This window comes from Equus asinus, chromosome 18 (assembly GCF_041296235.1).
Source record: "Equus asinus isolate D_3611 breed Donkey chromosome 18, EquAss-T2T_v2, whole genome shotgun sequence".
Taxonomy (NCBI): domain Eukaryota; kingdom Metazoa; phylum Chordata; class Mammalia; order Perissodactyla; family Equidae; genus Equus; species Equus asinus.
In genome coordinates, this window is record NC_091807.1 from 33,098,152 (window position 1) to 33,115,961 (window position 17,810).

Below are 17,810 nucleotides of genomic sequence, written 5' to 3' on the forward strand. Positions count from 1 at the left end.
TGCTGAAAGTCCTTACCTATTTCTCAAGCTCCTCTACCAAGACAGCTTCTTTCTTATGTCCTGCCTTTTAGTGGTGCCTTGAACACGGGCACGTCAAGGTGGAATGTTGGGGTATCTTTCAGTTTTTTATTAAACCAGAAGCGTATAACGCAGAACCTTTGTAGTCCACTCCCCCTCGGCTGTAACAGTCTCTGCCTTGGAAGGTTTCCAGGCACGTGACTCAATCTCAGATTGCCACATGTGGCGGCTCAGAATTACCTGGCTGTGTCTCACGTCCGCTGAGCACCGCTGGTGCCAGGCACAGCCTCAGGGCTGACATGGGCATCCAGCTTCCTGGGCTGAGTGGGGTGGTTTAGAGCAGGGCAGCCAGACTGCCTGAGTTCAGCTCTCTGCTCGGCCACACTATGGGACCTTAGGCAAGTTCATTAACCTCTCTGTGCTGTGGTTTCCTCACTTGGAGGCACGATGCCAGGCACTATCCAGAGTGCTGTGCTTTACTAGAGTATTTAGTCCTCACCTCTGAGGTAGGTACTATTATTCCCAGATTACAGGTGAGGACATTGGGGCATAGAGAAAGTGAGTTTGCCCTCGACTGCACATCTGATAAGTGGCAACACTGGGATTTAATTTAACCCAGGCAGACTGATGCCCAGGTGGGTGCGCTTTTAGGTACTGTGATGCACAGGTGGCCTCCAGAATGTTCTGTCAGTTTCAGGGGTGCCCTCCAAGGGAAATCTGCTATATTTCAAGCTGCCACAGGAACCTGCTCTAAAAAGGGTTCAGAAAACCCTTAGGTGCTCAACCTCTCTGAGCCTCAGCTTCCTCATCCAAAATGAGTCCGATTTTTTTTTTAAAGATTTTTATTTTTCCTTTTTCTCCCGAAAGCCCCTGGTACATAGTTGTGTATTTTTCTTAGTTGTGGGTTCTTCTAGTTGTGGCATGTGGGACGCCTCCTCACTGTGGCCTGATGAGTGGCGCCATGTCCACGCCCAGGATCTGAACCAGCGAAACCCTGGTCCTCCAAAGCGGAGTGCATGAACTTAACCACTCAGCCACAGGGTGGCCCCAGAGTCTGATTGTTAAATGATTTATTAGTATCCTGCCTCAGGGGCTGATGGCAAGATTCATTTTGATGATGGCTGACATTTATTGAGCACTTAACCCTAACCCTCCCTGAAGGACCCAAGGCCTTGAGCTGGGATCCCTGGTCGTCTTTCTAGAGCAGAAAACATGGTGGAATGGGAAGACATCTCCGTCCCATGTTCACTTGTGTCTAACGTGATGCTCAACGTAGGCTGTGGGGACATAGCGCTCAGTAAATTCATGCATTCCACAGACATTTGCGTGCCTGCTGCTGTGGCCCAGGCCCTGATTATAGGCCGGTGGACAGGATAGAGGAAGTCCCTGCTCTCATGGCAGACACAGACATTAACTGTCAATTTAAAAACAATGATGATAATGCTACAAAGAAATACAGGGTGCCCTGACAGCATGTGCAAGGAACCCGGCCTGATCTGGGGGCCAGAGAGGCCTTCCTGAGGTGCAGTGGCTGAGCCGAGACCCCAGGGTGAGAGGATTTGACCAGGGGAGGGGTGTTAGAAGCTGGGAGACCACCAGGATTTACAGAGGAAGGAACATGGCAGGTTCCAGGAACGGAGACAAATCCGTGTGTAGCAAAAGGGAGGCTGGTGAGTGATGTCCAGGGCCGTGTTGTGGGTTTATTTTAAATTAATCACATAATAAAATTAGTTGAATGATACTAATTTCTGGAAATTGAAAAACTTCTTTCCGAATGAGTATAAGCCCTTCCTGGGCTGATGGAGACAAGCTTAGGCTGGGGGGTTTCAGGATGGGAACAGCGCCAGCCCCACTGTCCTCCCTTTCTCTCTTGTCTCTGCAAGCGTTCGGGGGCTTCCTTCAAGCACCTGCCCCGCTCACGGCTCCTTGAGGGGCATGTTTATCGTCTCCCCAGAGTCTCTTCTTGCTCAGCTCCACTAGCCATCCCCTGTCCACCCAGGTTGCCTACCGTGCATCACACATTCTCATGCATCCAACTCCTCTCCCCGTGACCCAGAGCATGGTGTTGGGAACGCTGAGACGACACAGCGCCTGCTCCCGGCATTTACAGATGTGGTGGAGTATACAGTATGCCACAGCCCCGGACTTCTCTGCTATCACTCTTCTTTTTTCCATTTTTTAGACCATACGACAAAAAATCTTAGACTTCTTGAACCCCTTGGCAGCCCATCTCGGAGATCAGTTAACGGCCGCCGTTGCAGCAGTATGGAGCAGAAAGAAGGTGAAATGTCACAGTAAGATGAAGGTAACATTTGGGAACGAAAGTAATAGTTAAACTTACTCTGCCCAAAATGCCAGAGTCACGTGTAATCAAAGGGGACATGGGAGGCCGACAAGGGAAGCTGTTGAAGTAGTTTCACCATTTCAAATGCATGAGATGATTTTTTTTTTTTTTTTTTTTTGTGAGGAAGATTAGCCCTGAGCTAACTACTGCCAATCCTCCTCTTTTTGCTGAGGAAGACTGGCCCTGAGCTAACATCCATGCCCATCTTCCTCTACTTTATACGCGGAACGCCTACTGCAGCATGGCTTTTGCCAAGCAATGTCATGTCCATACCCGGGATCTGAAGTGGCGAACCTGGGGCGCCGAGAAGCGGAATGTGCAAACTTAACCGCTGCGCCACCAGGCCGGCCCCTGCACAAGATAATTTGGCTGCATCTGATTACAACTAGAACTACATGTTGGCTGGGTGGAGAGGGGAGCCCGCCCCTGACTTCTGTTTTCTGATCTCTCTATGGTGAATATCTAGTACTTCTATTTAACCTTTTAAATCTAATATCTGATAGCATACATACGAGAATGTATATCACATGTACATTTCAAAGAATTAGAAAACCACCATGAGCCTACCACCCAGCTCAAGGAATGGTTCATGATCCCACCGGTGAGCACCGGAGCACCCCTACGGGCCCTTCCCTGGTTGTAGTACCATCTTAGAGGTTTTTTTTAACCATTTTTCTTAAAAGACATTATTTTTTTTTAGAGCGGTCTTAGATTACAGCAAAATGAGAGGAAGGTACAGAGGTTTCCCATGCATCCCCTGCCCCCACACATGCGTGGCCTCCCCTGTTATCAACATCCCTGCAGAGCGATCCACTTGTTGCTATCAGTGAACCTGCAATGACGCATCATTGTCACCCAGGGTCCATATGCTTTTTTAATTTATAAAAATAATACTCACCGGCCAGCCTTGATGGCCTCGTGGTTAAGTTCAGCGTGCTCCACTTCGATGGCCCGAGTTCAGTTCCCGGGCACAGACCTACACCACTCACTCGTCTGTCAGTGGCCATGCTGTCACGGTGGCTCACAGGCATAAAGAGGAAGATTGGCAATAGATGTTAACTGAGGGCAAGCCTTTCTCAGCAAAAAATAATGACAATAATAACGCTCAACAAAAGTTTATTAAAAACTTAAGTCATCACATTTCTATCCCTGAAGATAACTTCAATTTGCATTTCACACATTCTTTCTCCACTCACTGCTCCAGGGGTTTGGTTTACCCATTTCTGCAAAACCAACACACACCTCTTCCTTTGTTCCCTCTCTTGACCATCCAGGTTCCTACCTTGTACCTCCCTCAGAGGGTCTGTCCCACCCCCTGAACACTAGCTCAGTGCCCAACATGGGTTCCTTTTCCTCGAGGAGGCATGAGAGGTTGGTGGCCCAGGTCACCCTGCTTAGCACCTGTGGAGTCTGTCCTGGTGATGAACCTGATACTTCCAAGTGCATGTGACCATGTTATGGAGATTTCAGTCATCAAAATGTACCTCCCACATGGGTTTTCCTGCCAAGGCCAGCTAGGGTGAACCTGATTTATCTGTTTCTCTTACTTCCTCATACTTTTGGGGCTGTCTCTTAATGCTAGCGTGTTTCCTTCAGATTAAGTATACCTGTTTCCAAAATGCTTTCTAAGCTCGAAAACACCAGGGTTACTGCCCCATCATCAAGTGCACCTTTTATTCAGATGCTGACACGTTATTGTGATTAATTGCATAACTGGCTCTTTATTCCCCCCAAGGGAGTCCTTTATCCAGTCCTCATTTATATATGTGTTTAAAAGATTGAAACAAATCTCTTTCTCCAGGGGCAACTATTATAGAACACTTTCTGTGTATCACTCTTTTGCTTTCTCTCTGTATACTTTAAAGGAATTGTTTTTTCCTGAACAGATCATCCCGGCAGCGAGTGCATCCCAGCTAACCCTCGTCGACCTGATTTGTGCGCTCAGCACCCTGCAGACCGAAAGGGTGCTGCAGCTGGTGAAGGAGGTGGTGAAGAGGCCGCCACAAATTCGAGGGGACGAGGTCAGGAGCCTGGGGACCCTCCCGATGAATGCGTGGCTTCCTCGTAACCTCCTATCTAAATTGTGTTTGGGAAGGGAATAGAGGTCTCAGGAGCAACTAGGAATTTTGGTGGTTGTGCAAGGGAGGTGTTCTTACTGGGCTTTGGGGAGACTGTGTACCTCATAGGCTTCTGTGCTGCCTTCTTAAGGTGGGAACCACTTGAGGTCAGGGACTGTCTTTCGTCCTTACGTCCCTGCTGCAGGTCGCCCTGTCCGGTACACGGGTTCTCATCAAGTACCCTGTGTGCCAAAGTGAATAAAACCTTTAGAAAGAGAAAATGGCACTTGCCTCTAGGAGGTTGCAGCCTAAAAGGCGTCAAAGATAAGCAAAGCCAGACACTAGTTAAAGGTGGTGAAGACCAGTTTTATTCAGTAACAACTGCGGTGGTGGAGAGAGGTGAGCTCAATTCCGAGGTGTGCAGAGGTAACTGGGTATTTTAACCTGAGGGTGAGAGAGTAGGGAGGGGAAACTCCAGCAAAGTCAGGAAAGTGGAACATTACAAGAAAGTGGGAAGGGGCATTTGTCAGTGTGATTAGACCATGTGGGTTTGCCAGCTGGTGCTTAGGGAAACTACTCCCACGGAGACAAGGAGATGGGGGCCCTGTCATTTTTTGATGATGATGTTTCAAAGGGATGGCTCCCATGTCCTTGAGAAAGGCATTCCTGGGTTGTGGGAGATGCATACATATCTCAAAGGGACAGAGGAAGGATTTAGAACTGTACACTTTTCTTAATAAACGCTCTAAAAAAAGGAGATCAGGAGTCTCCTGGATCTTGGCTGAACAAACGGCAAATTGTTGTGGCAGCCTGGAGCTTCCTCCCGCCGGGGTTTGAGGGGTGGGGTATTATCCTCGGGATGGGGCCCTGAGCTGCTGGGCACCATGCTGGAGTCTGTGCAAGTCTCTTAGTGTGGGAGGCGGATGAAATTGTTCGTCTGAAAGTTTTAGCCCTCGCAGGACAAGGTTGAGGCCTAGTTGAGAAGAGAATTCAGAGGAGCCTGACTAGAGTCAGGCCAAGGAGAGCATCTTAGTCAAAGGGCAGGTTAAAAATTTCTGTCATTTTTATAAAAGCGGAAATTACATGTCAGAGGACATAACTCATTCTAGACATTCTGAGAAAGAAGAGATTTCGTGTGGCCGTGGTGAAAGCAGTGGCATTTGACAGGTGATGTGGCTGAACCATGAAGCTCTCAGAGGTTTTTTTGTTCAATTTCTGCTTAGGAGTCGAGGGGGACTGTGAGGCACAGAGAGCTTCTTCGGTTATGCACAATGGTCTTGAAACAGAACAGACTTTGAGGTTTAATATTTTTATGCCCTTAGAGGTTTTGCTTTTATCAAGGCAGAGCTCCTCATTGAAAGTGTAGGAGCTGTTTTGTTCTTAATTAATTAATTTGATAGAAACCAGTGATTTATTTCAGCCTTGAAATAACTGCCTTCTATCTGGTGATTTAAAATTGTGCAGATAGGAAAAATTTAAGAATAATTCCTTAAATGAAATTGGTAGAATGGAAAAAGTGATCATTACAAGCTATAATCTGGTGGGACTGTTCAGCATGTTCCACTTCAGCGGCCCAGGGTCAGTTCTTAGGCACGGACCTACACCACTCTGTTAGCAGCCATGCCGTGCTGGTGGCCCACATACTGAAAAACAGAGGAAGGTTGGTATGGGTGTTAGCTCAGGGTGAATCTTCCTCAGAAAAAAAAAAAAAAGGCATATATGCTTTTACTCAAATAGATATTTGTGCACTAGTGTTCATGACACCATTATTAACAATAGCAAAAGGTAGAAACCACCCAAGTGTCCGTCAATGCATGATTGGATAAACAAAATGCAGTTTACACACACAGTGGAATAGTGCTCAACCCTAACAAGGAATGAAATTCTGACACATTCAACAACATGGATGAACCTTGAAAACATGCTGAGTGAAGTAAGCCAGACCCCAAAGGACAAATATTGTATGATTCCACTTATATGAGGCATCTAAAGTAGTCAAATTCATAGAGACAGTTTAATTTAGTTTAGAAATTCTGGTTTAGAATGGTAGTGGTCGGGGCTGGAGGAGGGGGAAATGGAGAGTTAGTGGTTAGTGGGTAGAGAGCTTCAGTTTGGGAAGATAAAAAAGTCTGGAGATGGGTGGTGGTGATGGTCACACAACCTTGTGAGTGTCCTGAATGCCACTGAGCTGTACATTTAAAAATGGTTAAAGTGGTAAATTTTGTTATGTATATTTTACCATAGTAAAACATTTTTATAACAAATAAAAGGAATATAATTTTTAAATATTAAGGTCATTATGCTCAGGATGGTGAGGAGAGGCTGAAACCTGGAATCAGAAATGGTTTCGGCTGTTTTTCACCCCATAGTGAGAAAACTGACCAAGAATATCTTAAGCCATTTTTATAACTTCCTGCCCTGGAGGGGAACTGTCCGTCTGGGGCTCCTCCTCTGAAAGGGCCTCTTGCACGTTCTCTCAGGATAGAAATGTCTGTGCTGGGAAGGCCTGGCCCCATTTGGGCTTCTAACCAGTCAGTGAGACCCCGGGCCCTGGTCACCTTCTTTCCTTCCACATGTTGATTGAAAATTAACTGTGTCCATCCGTGGTGGGGAATCCTGAATAGTGAGGCTGTTCCTGCTCTTCCTCAGCCTGTATCCTAGTTGGGAAAAGCAGATAAGCCAGCCTGAAAATTAACACCGTGAAGCCAGAGTATGATGTGCTGAAGGACTCAGGTGTAAAGTGGACACAGGCGACTTCCACACGGTTTGTCAGGCGTGCCCCTGGGTCTCCCTCGAATGCCTGACAGTCCTGTTGCCTTTCGCTCTTGTCACTCTTGTACGTCAGTGTTAAAGTAATGTAATGCTGGAAGAGAGGAGTGGGGATGGAGGGGCCGCCAGATCCCAGGTGGATTTGTGTTTATGACTCCGAGCAAGTCTCAGGTGTCAGGAAGCTGACCTTCCACGCCGGTGGTCAGCCCCTAGGAATGGCGTTAGGATGCAGACCCACAGGTGAGCTGTGCTCTGGGAGAAGGCGCTGGGCCGGCTTTTATACACACAACAGGTGCTTTTAGGTCTTGTTCCTTCATGTTATTTGAATTTCCACAAATATCTGCAACTTCTAGTCTTGTCTTGGCCAAAAAAAAAAAACTAGATCGTGTCTGGCTGACTGGTTTTTGGCTGCTCAGATAACTAAATTACATTTTGTGGTTAGTTTAATTAGCTCAACTTGGATAACTTCTACAAATAGCTTTTTACCAGCAAGGAGGGAAAAAAAGGAAAAAATGTGTGTTTTGAAAACCAGTTTGCAAGTAATTCCAGCCACTTGGAATTTAGGGAAGTCGTCTGGGCTGAGTTTGAGGGTATTCCTTGAGCTAAGAGTTAAAATATTTTGTTGTCTCCTGCCTGTAGCTGGTCACATGCGCTCATGAGGGTCAACACTGGCCGCTGTTTGTTTGGGAAGTTTCGGTTATAATGCCGCATTTTCGCCGCATGCTTGTTGAAAGCCTGGAATGGGAAGCCGGTAAACAGAGAGGGAATGGCTCTGGCAGTCTGATGGGGCCCTGATGATTTGAGACCTCCTAGGATACATTTGTTGTTGTTACCCTTGGGGGAACTTTCATGTTTATTATTACATTTGAAAGACTCTTTGGCTAAAAACCTTAGCTTTGTTAGGATGTAGAATCTGTTTCATTTTGTATTTGAATTCTTTTTCAGCCCGTTTCCTACCAGTGTGGAGTAACGGGTTTCACTTTAATTTGCAGAAGTCGCCCCTCGTGGATATCCCCGTGCTGCAATTCTGCTATGCTTTCATCCAGAGGTAATGCAGTCCCTCAAAGCGCCTCCCAATTGTGGGTGCTGTTGCAATGATTGTAAATAATTACTTGGATTGTGTTTCTTGACTGTGGGAAAGCCTTTGTTCATAAATACCTTAATGCTGTCCTGATTTCTTCCTGAGGTGTGGGCATGCCCTGATGATCTTACTCATCCTTCTCCAGAGACCTGATCTGACATTTCTCAGTTCGTGTGCTGTATGTTGAACACTCTGTGTTAGCAAAGCTTTATGTGAGGCTTGGTAAACTTTAAAAGAAACAGTTCACATTGAGTTGATACCAAAAAAGAGAAAAGGAACGCGTTCAAGACCTCTTTTAGAGAAAGGAGGTGTGTTTGTTTTTTGTGCTGTCCTCACTACATCCCTTGTGTTCTACTGGATGGCTTCTGCTTGGGTTTATGAGCTTAACGTCCGTCCATATTCAGCAGTCTCAGTGACAGGAGGTATTGAAGCAGATTCTCCAGGCATTTCTCCACGGATGAGAAGGAACTTGACTGGGCCTCGTTCACAGCTTTCAATGGCACGCCCCAGGGGCAGCTCCCAAACCCCTCCACCATGTGGGGCATTCTCTGTTGCCGTAATGAGGATGAAGGTGGTACAGACACCTTCTCAAGGAAGCTTTCATATCCTCACATTTGTTTCTGGAGTTTCACAATAAGTAAATCTGACAGCTAGGTGCAGGCTCCTGGGTTCACACAGTTCATGTTCTGTGTGGTTATTGTGACTCACCACATGCTGAAGGTGCAGGAAGGTAAATCAAGGGTCATGACCCCAGGAGTCCCTGAGTGTGGGGTTAAGTTCAGACCAGCTGTTCACCCTTCACCCATAAGCATCATTGTTCTTTCCTCCAGGAGCTGAAGATGAACTGGTCGCGTCTCCTCATGATAGCTTAATAAGTACTGTAACACAGGCGTCTGTGACAGTGGTCTCAGGGATGTCTGAGCTCTCACAGCAGCTGTGGGTCAGATGCCTGTTGTCCTCCTTTTGCAGAGGAGGCACTGCCGAGGTCACTCAGGAGGCAGGAAGTTGGGGACCAGGACTCGAACCTGGGGCCCTCTGGCTGCAGCTGAGCGGCAGTGGATTGTGCTGTGTGGCCTCACTTTGTAGCAGCAATCTGAATCCTCCTCATGCCTGGTGGGGCTTGACTGGAGAGCTGCTGAAGGTCAGCTTCCTGGTGGATGTGGCCCCTGACCCAAGGCTTTGCAACCTTCAAGCAGTTGTCTCTGTTACCAGCAGCGCCAGGGAAGCTGAATGTTAGAGCTAGACAGGCCAAGAGACTAAGGCTTTTATTTCATAGACGAGGAAACGGGAAGCATCTGACCTGTCAGCAGCAGGATTTCAGGTCTCCAAACTAAGTTCTTGCCAGAATACCAAAACGGAGCTTGTGTATGTGTTAATTTAAAAAGAACAAACAGATCAGTCAGATATGCCATCTTCCCTCTGCTTCTCAACCACTGGATCAAAAAATGATAATAAGTACACATTTTGTTTTGACTTATTCACGGTTGGGTATTTTTTCCTATGTTTTTTAAAAACAGGCTCCCAGTCACGGCCTTACAAGAGAACTTTCCTTCGTTGTTGGGTGTGTTAAAGGAATCTGTGCAGTTGAATCTCGCTCCCCCTGGGTATTTTCTGCTTCTCAGGTATCTTTCGTGTCCCAGCATTCACGTTACTGTATTTTTCTGCTGGAACCTACTTTATTTCTGGGGCGTTCTGAGTCTAAAGTTGGTTGTCTCTCAACAGCATGCTGAATGATTTTGTCACAAGAACCCCCAACCTAGAAAGCAAGAAGGATCAAAAAGACCTTCAGGTCTGTATGTGAAAGCGTTGGACAGACTATTAGTGTTCCAGGAGCTGCCCGTCTTCAGAGGATGTCGCAGATAGTGAACGCTGCGCAGAATCAGATCTGAGATTGGTGTTCGTTCTCAGGTCTAACTTCCTGCATTCCTGTCTGTAAAATCTCATCAATAATTTTTAAATGCTGATGCTATTTTGGATAACATTATTAACTTGTTTCTTTTTTACTTTTTAACGTGGCTCGTAGAAAATTTAATATGGCCTATATGCTTCACAGTTGTGGCTTGCATTATATTTCTGTTGGATGGGGCTGTTTCAGGCACTTAAGTTTCTTTTCCTTAACTTTCTTTCCTCTTTCTTCCTACTACTCTCAGGAAGTCACTCAGAGAATCCTGGAAGCTGTGGGGAACATTGCTGGCTCTTCCTTGGAACAAACCAGCTGGCTAAGCAGAAACCTGGAAGTGAAGGCCCAGCCTCAGATCTCTCTGGAGGAATCTGACGCCGAGGAAGATTTGTATGGTAGGTGTGGAAGGGTCAGAAAATAACTTGCTGCCAGCTAGTGGGTCCAGTTTTTTTTTTTTTCCTAAGTAAACTGTCTGTTTTTATTTCTCACAAATAAACAACAGGATTCACTGATAGTGTCCTGAGTGACGTGTGCCACTGCGTTAAGCCCTCACTGAGCCTAGGTGGGGGGCCAGGAAAGTAACTTGCCAAGATAATTTGCATAGACTCAGTGATAGAAAGCTGTGCGGGAAAAAGAGTATGAGAATGCATGTTTTTCTTTTTGTGGAACCTTGGAGAGAGAACTTAGAAAACCAACAAACTGTTGTCAGGCAGTTTACGTCGTGTATTTCATTTCTGACTAGCACGCCCTGGCCTTTCAGTGATCCTTGTGTGTAGTCGTCGGCCAAAGTGTGAAGATGTTGTAATGGGGGTCACGTGGACGAGGCAGACTGCAGCATTATGATGTTATGGCTCTCTATGAAAATAGTCGGGAGACTTGCAAAAGAGATGCATGTGTTTACTTGAAGGATCAGTGATCAGCCAGGTCCTCTTGAGGAGTCTGAATTAAATTCAATAGTGTAGATTGTCGATTGCCAGTGTCCCAAAGGCCACCAAACAAATCTGTCAATCAAGCAAATCTTAGCTTATTAGACCTACTGCAGTGAGGGAGACATTTAGAGTGGCAGGAGTGTCTCACGGAGGGCCTTGGGGGAGCACGTGTATAGGGTTGTAGGGCCGTGGCTGAGCCATTTGTGGCAGATCTTTCAAGGTGGAGAACTGGTGGGGATCAGGCAGTTAATGATAAAATACCTCTCGATGGTTGGGCGCAGCACAGGTGAGGGTCCAGAAGTGAATCTGGGTGAGCACACTGCTCGTTTTCCTAAGTAAGCCATTGTAGTTGGTTTACAGTTTTTCTTTCGGGATTAAGTATATCTTGGAGCAAGTAATTATTTTTGCTGGTTCTCAGTATTATTTAACACTGGGACAGGAAAGTCTGCCCAGTCCCAGTATTGCTTAACAACAGACGAGAAAATAGATTTGGTCTCAGTTTTATTATCACAGGGGCAAAAAATTACATTTGAGTTCTCAGTATGAACTACATAACAGAGTACCCACCACAGAGTCGATGTTCGAAACCGTTAGCCTTTCTGACTTCTGTCATAAACATCCACACTAGTTACAGCAGCAGAACCATAGCTAAATTTGTGCTTTTTAATATACAAAGGGAGAAGTGTCAGGAAGTCAGAACTCTTTTCTCTTGCAAGTAACAGAAATCTATTTTAGACTAACAGAAATAAAACAACAAGACAAAAAACTTTGGCTCACGTAAGTGAAAAGCCCAGGCGTCAGTATCTGGTTTCAGGTATAGCAGGTGCTCAGAGGAGGTTAGTCAAGTCCCATGCAAAGACTCTGGTTGGCTCCTCTCGGGCCGTGCAGCTGACCCGGAGGACGGGAGGAAGGGCTGATGCACTGGAGCCACAAGAAATGGGCTCCCACCTGAACGCGGGGTTCTCTTCCCAGGAGGAGGAAGGGTGGTGTGCTAGACAGACAAACTGTGGTACCCCCGTCCATTACTCCTGCCGTATTTGTTTGATAGGAAGTGTTGTGGTTTGCATAAGAAAAATGAGTACACTGTAATTACTCTATAATGAAGACACTATAAGTGGTATACTGTCATTTGCTAATATAAACCAACAATTATGCTTTCTCAGGCTGTGGTTGTGGTTGTAGTTGTGGTTCTAGGGAAAGAGAGCTCTTGCTTCTCCTTGGCTAACTTGCCCTCAAAGGGAGAAGTTATTTCTGTTGTACGTACTATCATATGGATTACACTGCTGCTCCACCACCAGTGCAGCTGTGCTGGCTGTGTTCAGTCAAATGTTACTGGGCCTGGCTTTTGTGCAAAAATTACATTTAACCTTAAGACACTACTGTGGTAAAATAATTACTTGATTTTTGTTAAAAAAAGAAATGATAGGGGCTGTCCTGGTGCTGTAGTGGTTCAGTTTGTGCGCTCCACTTCGGCAGCCAGGGGTTTGCAGGTTCAGATCCCGGGTGCAGACCTATGCACCGCTCATCAAGCCGTGCTGTGGCAGCGTCCCATATATAAAATAGAGGAAGATTGGCACAGATGTTAGCTCAGAGACAATCTTCCTCACCAAAAAAAAAATTATAGAATTCCAAAGCTGGAGGTGATTTTTGAGCTTCTCAATAAAACTTAATTAGTAAATTATAAAGCACCAAAAAACCCAAGTGTAGACCATAACTGTATTTTGTTTTTGTTTCAGTCTTGAACAAACTAAGTGTACATATTGGCCATATAAAGCATGATACAGAATGAGGCTTCAAAGTGAAGTATATTTCTCCACTTAAAGTTGTATGCATGCAGTGGATGTGCAGGTTCTTATGTGTAGATTTGTGTCTGGTACGTGGCACACACTGTGGTTCTGCACACTGGTGCCATAGCAGCAAACAAAATGAGCTGGGCCTCTGGGCGTGGAAGATGATAATCAAAAAATAAATTAGCAAAGGGCTCCTTTCAACTCTTCTGAAAATGTAAAGTTATTTCAAAATAAAAGATTTTTTAAGGGCCAAAAAAATAAGTAAATTACCGAGAGAATTTCGGGGGGTTCTTAGTACCATGAGGCAGCGACTGGGAGTAGGACAGGGGTCACTTTAGATGTTCCAGAACACGTGCCCGAATAAGTGACAGTTGTGCTGAGAAATGAAAGATAAGGGGGCAGCTGCACAAAGACCTGGGAAGGCACTGCCCAGAAGGGATGGCAAGTCCTTGAGGTGAGAGTGGGCTTAGACCAAGAAACCTGAAGACTGGTGTGGCTGGAGCTTAATGAGTGGTCGGCAGAGGTCAGGAAGAGAGTGGGGGCTGAAGGTTGTTGGACTTGTTATAGAGCATGGTTAGGAGTTTGAATTTCATCCCACTTGCTGCAGGAAGCCATTAAAGTGTTTAGAGAAGTGACAGGATCTCATTCAGTCTTTAAAAAACAATTGCTGTGAGCAACATGGGCTGTATCAGATGAGAGCAGAAACTGGAAGTCCAGTTAAAAGGATTTCCCAGTAGTTTGGGCAAGAAATGATGTTGGCTTGGAGGCAAGGGCGATGGAGAAAGGTGGACTGATTTAAATGCAAGGTCAACAGAACTTGCTGATGGATTGGATATAGTGGTTTAGAAAAAAGGCAATCAAGGATGACTTAGGTTTTTGGCTTAAGCAATTATTGAGGTGAAGACTGAAGCAAGAACATTTTAGAGAGAGAAATTGAGTTTGGTTTTGCAAGGATTAAATTTGAGATGTCTGGAAAAGAGAAGGAGCCAGAAAAAATGATTAAGTGGTCCCTGGGGTAGGAGCAAAACCAAGACAGCATAGAGTCATGGAAACTATGAGAAGAGAGTGTTTCGAGAGGAGGGAGGAGGAACCCAGTGGAAGACTGCTGAGAAGTAGAGTGAGATAAGGCCAGAGTCACTGGATTTGACAATATGGAAGTCACTGGAGGCGGGAAGACTTGATTGGAGTAGGTGGAGAAGAGGATGGGAGATGAGGAAGAGGAGAAAGTGAGTATAGATAACTCGTTGAAGCTTAGTCGTCAATAGGGCAGTAAGCAACCAGAACAAAGGACCAAACAATATCTTTTATTTGGTCTGTTTTTAAATTGGAGTATATCGAAGCATGTTTGCATGGTGATGGAACACTGTAGCAGGGAGGAGGGAATTAATGCCCAAGAGAGAAAGGATAGTTAGAAAGCAAAGTCCTTGACAGCCATAGGGCCAGGATTAATATCATAAATGGAATTATTGTTCTTCAATAGGAGCCAGAAACATGTCCATCAAAATAGGAGACAAGGCTGAGAACATGGATATAAGTTCTGGATGGTAACTCATAGTGGCCAGACTGAGGGAGTTCCCGTTTGTTTACATTAATTTCCTCAGTGAAATTATCAGGTGAGGTTATCAGCTAGGAAGGGATGGGTATTGATGTTTTATCGAGGGAGGATGTGAAAGAATTATGTTGGAGAGTGGGAAAGCCAACATACCACTGAGGTACAAGTGGTAGGATTATCTGGTAGCATCAGGTCCTTTTGAGATTCATGGTCATGAAATAAAGTGAGATCAGTTTCATAGTGGTTTGGTTTTCCCCAGAGCGTTTAGCTACGCAGAACTACATAGGCACGTCATTCAGTTTAGCCAGCGGGGCATTTTTTTAGGTGAGTGCTTCATGGGGAGAGAGAAGCGAAAGAGTTCAGGATGTTTGCAAGGTAGATGATACATCATGGGTGTAGGTGGGGAATTAGACAACAGAAGGGCTGGAGGAATTGATGGGATTGATGGGTGGTTAGGGTGGTAGACTCAAGGGATGGGAGGCCTGTACAAGGAGTCAGGAAATTGTCAGAGCAGAGTTCAGGAGTAAGTGAGCAGGAAAGATAACATGTGGTCAGAGTAGGATGCCGGAAGTGGAGATTTTGGAAATCAGTGAGGTCAAGGGTATGATGGTGACAGTGGATGGCTGAGCTGGAACAGAGTAAAAAAATTGTTGGAAGAGAAAAGGTCAAGGGGCTCAGAGGCCAGGATAACATCCCGAGGGATGTTGACGTTCCAAGAATGATGATGAGAATAGAAATGGGGAGGAAGACAGTGAGTCAGTGCTAATTTATTTGATCAAAATACCTAGATTCTTAGGTGCTAAAATTAAGCACGTTAACAGAGAAGAATACCAAACATATATTTATATACATAATCAGTATGAAAGGTGGGGGCTAACCACTCACGTTCATGTGGTGCTTTGAGGGCATAAATGGTGGCCCACTCACCGCGATTAAAACCCAAATGCTCTTTCTGTCAGCAGATGCTGCTGCTGCCACTTCGGCGATGGTGTCCGCATCTGCCCCTTCGGTGTACAGTGTGCAAGCCCTCTCTCTCCTGGCAGAGGTAAACACACAGCTGACTTGTCACCCCTTATGGAAGTTACTGCCGTCCTGATTCTTTGCAAAGGTGGTTCATTCTCAGGTGCCAGTGAGCTCGTCAGTCAGTCTTGGCCTCGAGCTGCACCATGGAGTTCTCTCGTTAGGTTCCACCTTCACAACTAAATTTCTTCTTTTCACTTGCTTCAGAAGGTTTCTGTTATCTTGCGATCCCGTTCTTTTAGGTTCTGGCATCTCTCCTGGACATGGTTTATCGAAGCGATGAGAAAGAGAAAGCGGTGCCATTGGTCTCTCGCCTGCTCTATTACGTTTTTCCTTACTTACGCAATCACAGGTAATGTTGTGTCCTCCACGTATCCCACCCAAATGTAGAAAAATAGGTGATGGGAAAGCATCAAGTGGTCTTCACTGGACAGTCTCTGACCTTGACCCCTTTTACTTTCCTCCCCCATTTAGCGCCTACAACGCTCCCAGTTTCCGGGCTGGCGCTCAGCTGCTGAGCTCTCTGAGTGGCTATGCCTACACAAAACGAGCCTGGAAGAAAGAAGTCCTGGAATTATTCTTGGACCCTGCTTTCTTTCAGATGGACACTTCTTGTGTGCAGTAAGAAATGCTGTCCTGATAAAAACGTGCTCTGAATCTTCAAGAGGAAAAGTGTTTCAGTTTACATAATTAATTCCATACGTGAAGTGGGATCAGAGATAGCATCAACCCAAATCATAGGGCGTCACTGTCACAAGCTCATATGTTAAGTGTGTATTCATGGGAGACGAATTAAGTCTTTTGAAAATACAAAGGCACCTTTTTCACAAAAAGAATTTCAGGGGGCTGGCTCAGTGGCATAGTACTTAGGTTCACGCACTCTACTTCAGCGGCCCAGGTTCATGGATTTGGATCCTGGGCACAGACCTACACCACTCACCAAGCCATACTATGGCAATGTCCCGCATACAAAATAGAGGAAGACTGGCAAGAGATATTAGCTCAGTGCTAATCTTCCTCACCAAAAAGAAAAAAGAAGAAGAAGAATTTCAATTAAAAGAGCATATTATTCCTAAAGAACATAATATGGGCTTCCAGTGGTACTTGGTCTAGTAATTCTTTATCCTGACCAATGTTACGATGACAGAGCCTGCTGGTGATACTGCAGTGTTCTTATCCCATGTCTCAGCTTACACTCCATGAGTTCTTACTGAGGCCTTGCAGCTGGCCAGGCTCTGCGCTGGTGGCAGAGATCCATTGAGATACAGCTGGGAGATCAACTTCTTATGCCTTTTTCTTGGAGGTCAACAAAACCACTCCGTGACTCTCCTCCGGGCTTGGCTAATGTGTCTTTATTAATGGTAGGGATAGAGGGTAGAGATTGGTCAGCTTTTTTGTATGGCCTGAAAGTTTGCCCAACCACCACCAGAGCCCTGTGGCTCTCACCCTGTAATTCTTTTGCTCTCTGGGGGAGCTCGTTTGAAAACTAGTGGTCTTTGTCTTCACTACCCACCGTTTCTTCCCATCAACACAAGTATATGAATATCATCCTGTGCGCACATATTCAAGGGCAACCCTTGAAAATGCCAAAGTACTTTGACGATTTATATTTTCTTTTATTGTAAGCTGGGAAGTATTCATTATTTCCCATGTTATTCATTCCAGTATTCATTTCCCGTGTTAAGGTTGTAAATGAGAAGCTTTTGCTTAGCTTTCTCGTATATGAAAACTATTCTTTTCACTGACTTCTTTTCAGAAAGCAATTTTTAATAGATCCTAAAGGGGCATGTTCTTTTTTGAGGCTTTTAAGTATACTGTCATCCTTTGCATATTTGATTAATTTTGGTTTTTTTAATATCCAGTTGGAAGTCCATTATTGACCATCTTCTGACTCATGAGAAAACAATGTTTAAAGATTTAATGAGTAAGTTCTGTGTTACCTGTACATAAGTCACACTTTCCAGGACCAATGCCATCATAGTCAGCTCTTAGCACATATTTCAGAACCCTGCTCAAGCCTTTTCTGGTGCCATCTAAGCCACAAACTGTAACATGATGTGCACAAGGTCGGGACGAAATGAATGAGCCCTTCAGTTCTGATCTATTGACAAGAATGCCTTAACAGCCTTTCCTACAGCTTTATAGTGGAGAAATACTTTTGAAAGCAGTGATAAGTTTACCATAATTTATTAGGAGTACTTTTGTACAGCTTATATCCTCTTCTAATACCCTATCGTTAAGTATCACTAAATAATAAGTATTTTTACAAATAAATATGAATAATAACCATATGCCCTCACTTAATTAAGGCGATGCTTTTTCACCAGGGAAGATGGGAGTTACACTAGTA

The 17,810-nt window shown here is 45.2% G+C and overlaps 1 protein-coding gene across 8 annotated transcripts in view; it reads left to right on the forward strand.

The window, feature by feature from the left end:
• DOP1B (DOP1 leucine zipper like protein B) overlaps positions 1-17,810 on the forward strand; it is a 98,144-nt gene that overhangs the window by 66,739 nt on the left and 13,595 nt on the right. For 4 of the 8 annotated variants that reach the window (XR_011495402.1, XR_001398171.3, XM_044750652.2 and 1 more), the window contains exons 22-31: positions 2,201-2,323; positions 4,249-4,383; positions 8,181-8,236; positions 9,787-9,891; positions 9,992-10,058; positions 10,420-10,564; positions 15,400-15,485; positions 15,703-15,812; positions 15,935-16,081; positions 17,323-17,384. Coding sequence is in view for 4 of the 8 variants with exons in the window: in XM_044750652.2 (XP_044606587.2) it covers positions 2,201-2,323; positions 4,249-4,383; positions 8,181-8,236; positions 9,787-9,891; positions 9,992-10,058; positions 10,420-10,564; positions 15,400-15,485; positions 15,703-15,812; positions 15,935-16,081; positions 17,323-17,384 (1,036 nt within the window). In the remaining 4 variants the exon portion in view is untranslated. The remainder of the gene's footprint in view (positions 1-2,200; positions 2,324-4,248; positions 4,384-8,180; positions 8,237-9,786; positions 9,892-9,991; positions 10,059-10,419; positions 10,565-15,399; positions 15,486-15,702; positions 15,813-15,934; positions 16,082-17,322; positions 17,385-17,810) is intronic. The other 4 variants (XR_011495404.1, XR_011495403.1, XM_070488841.1 and 1 more) reach the window with 1 other exon arrangement.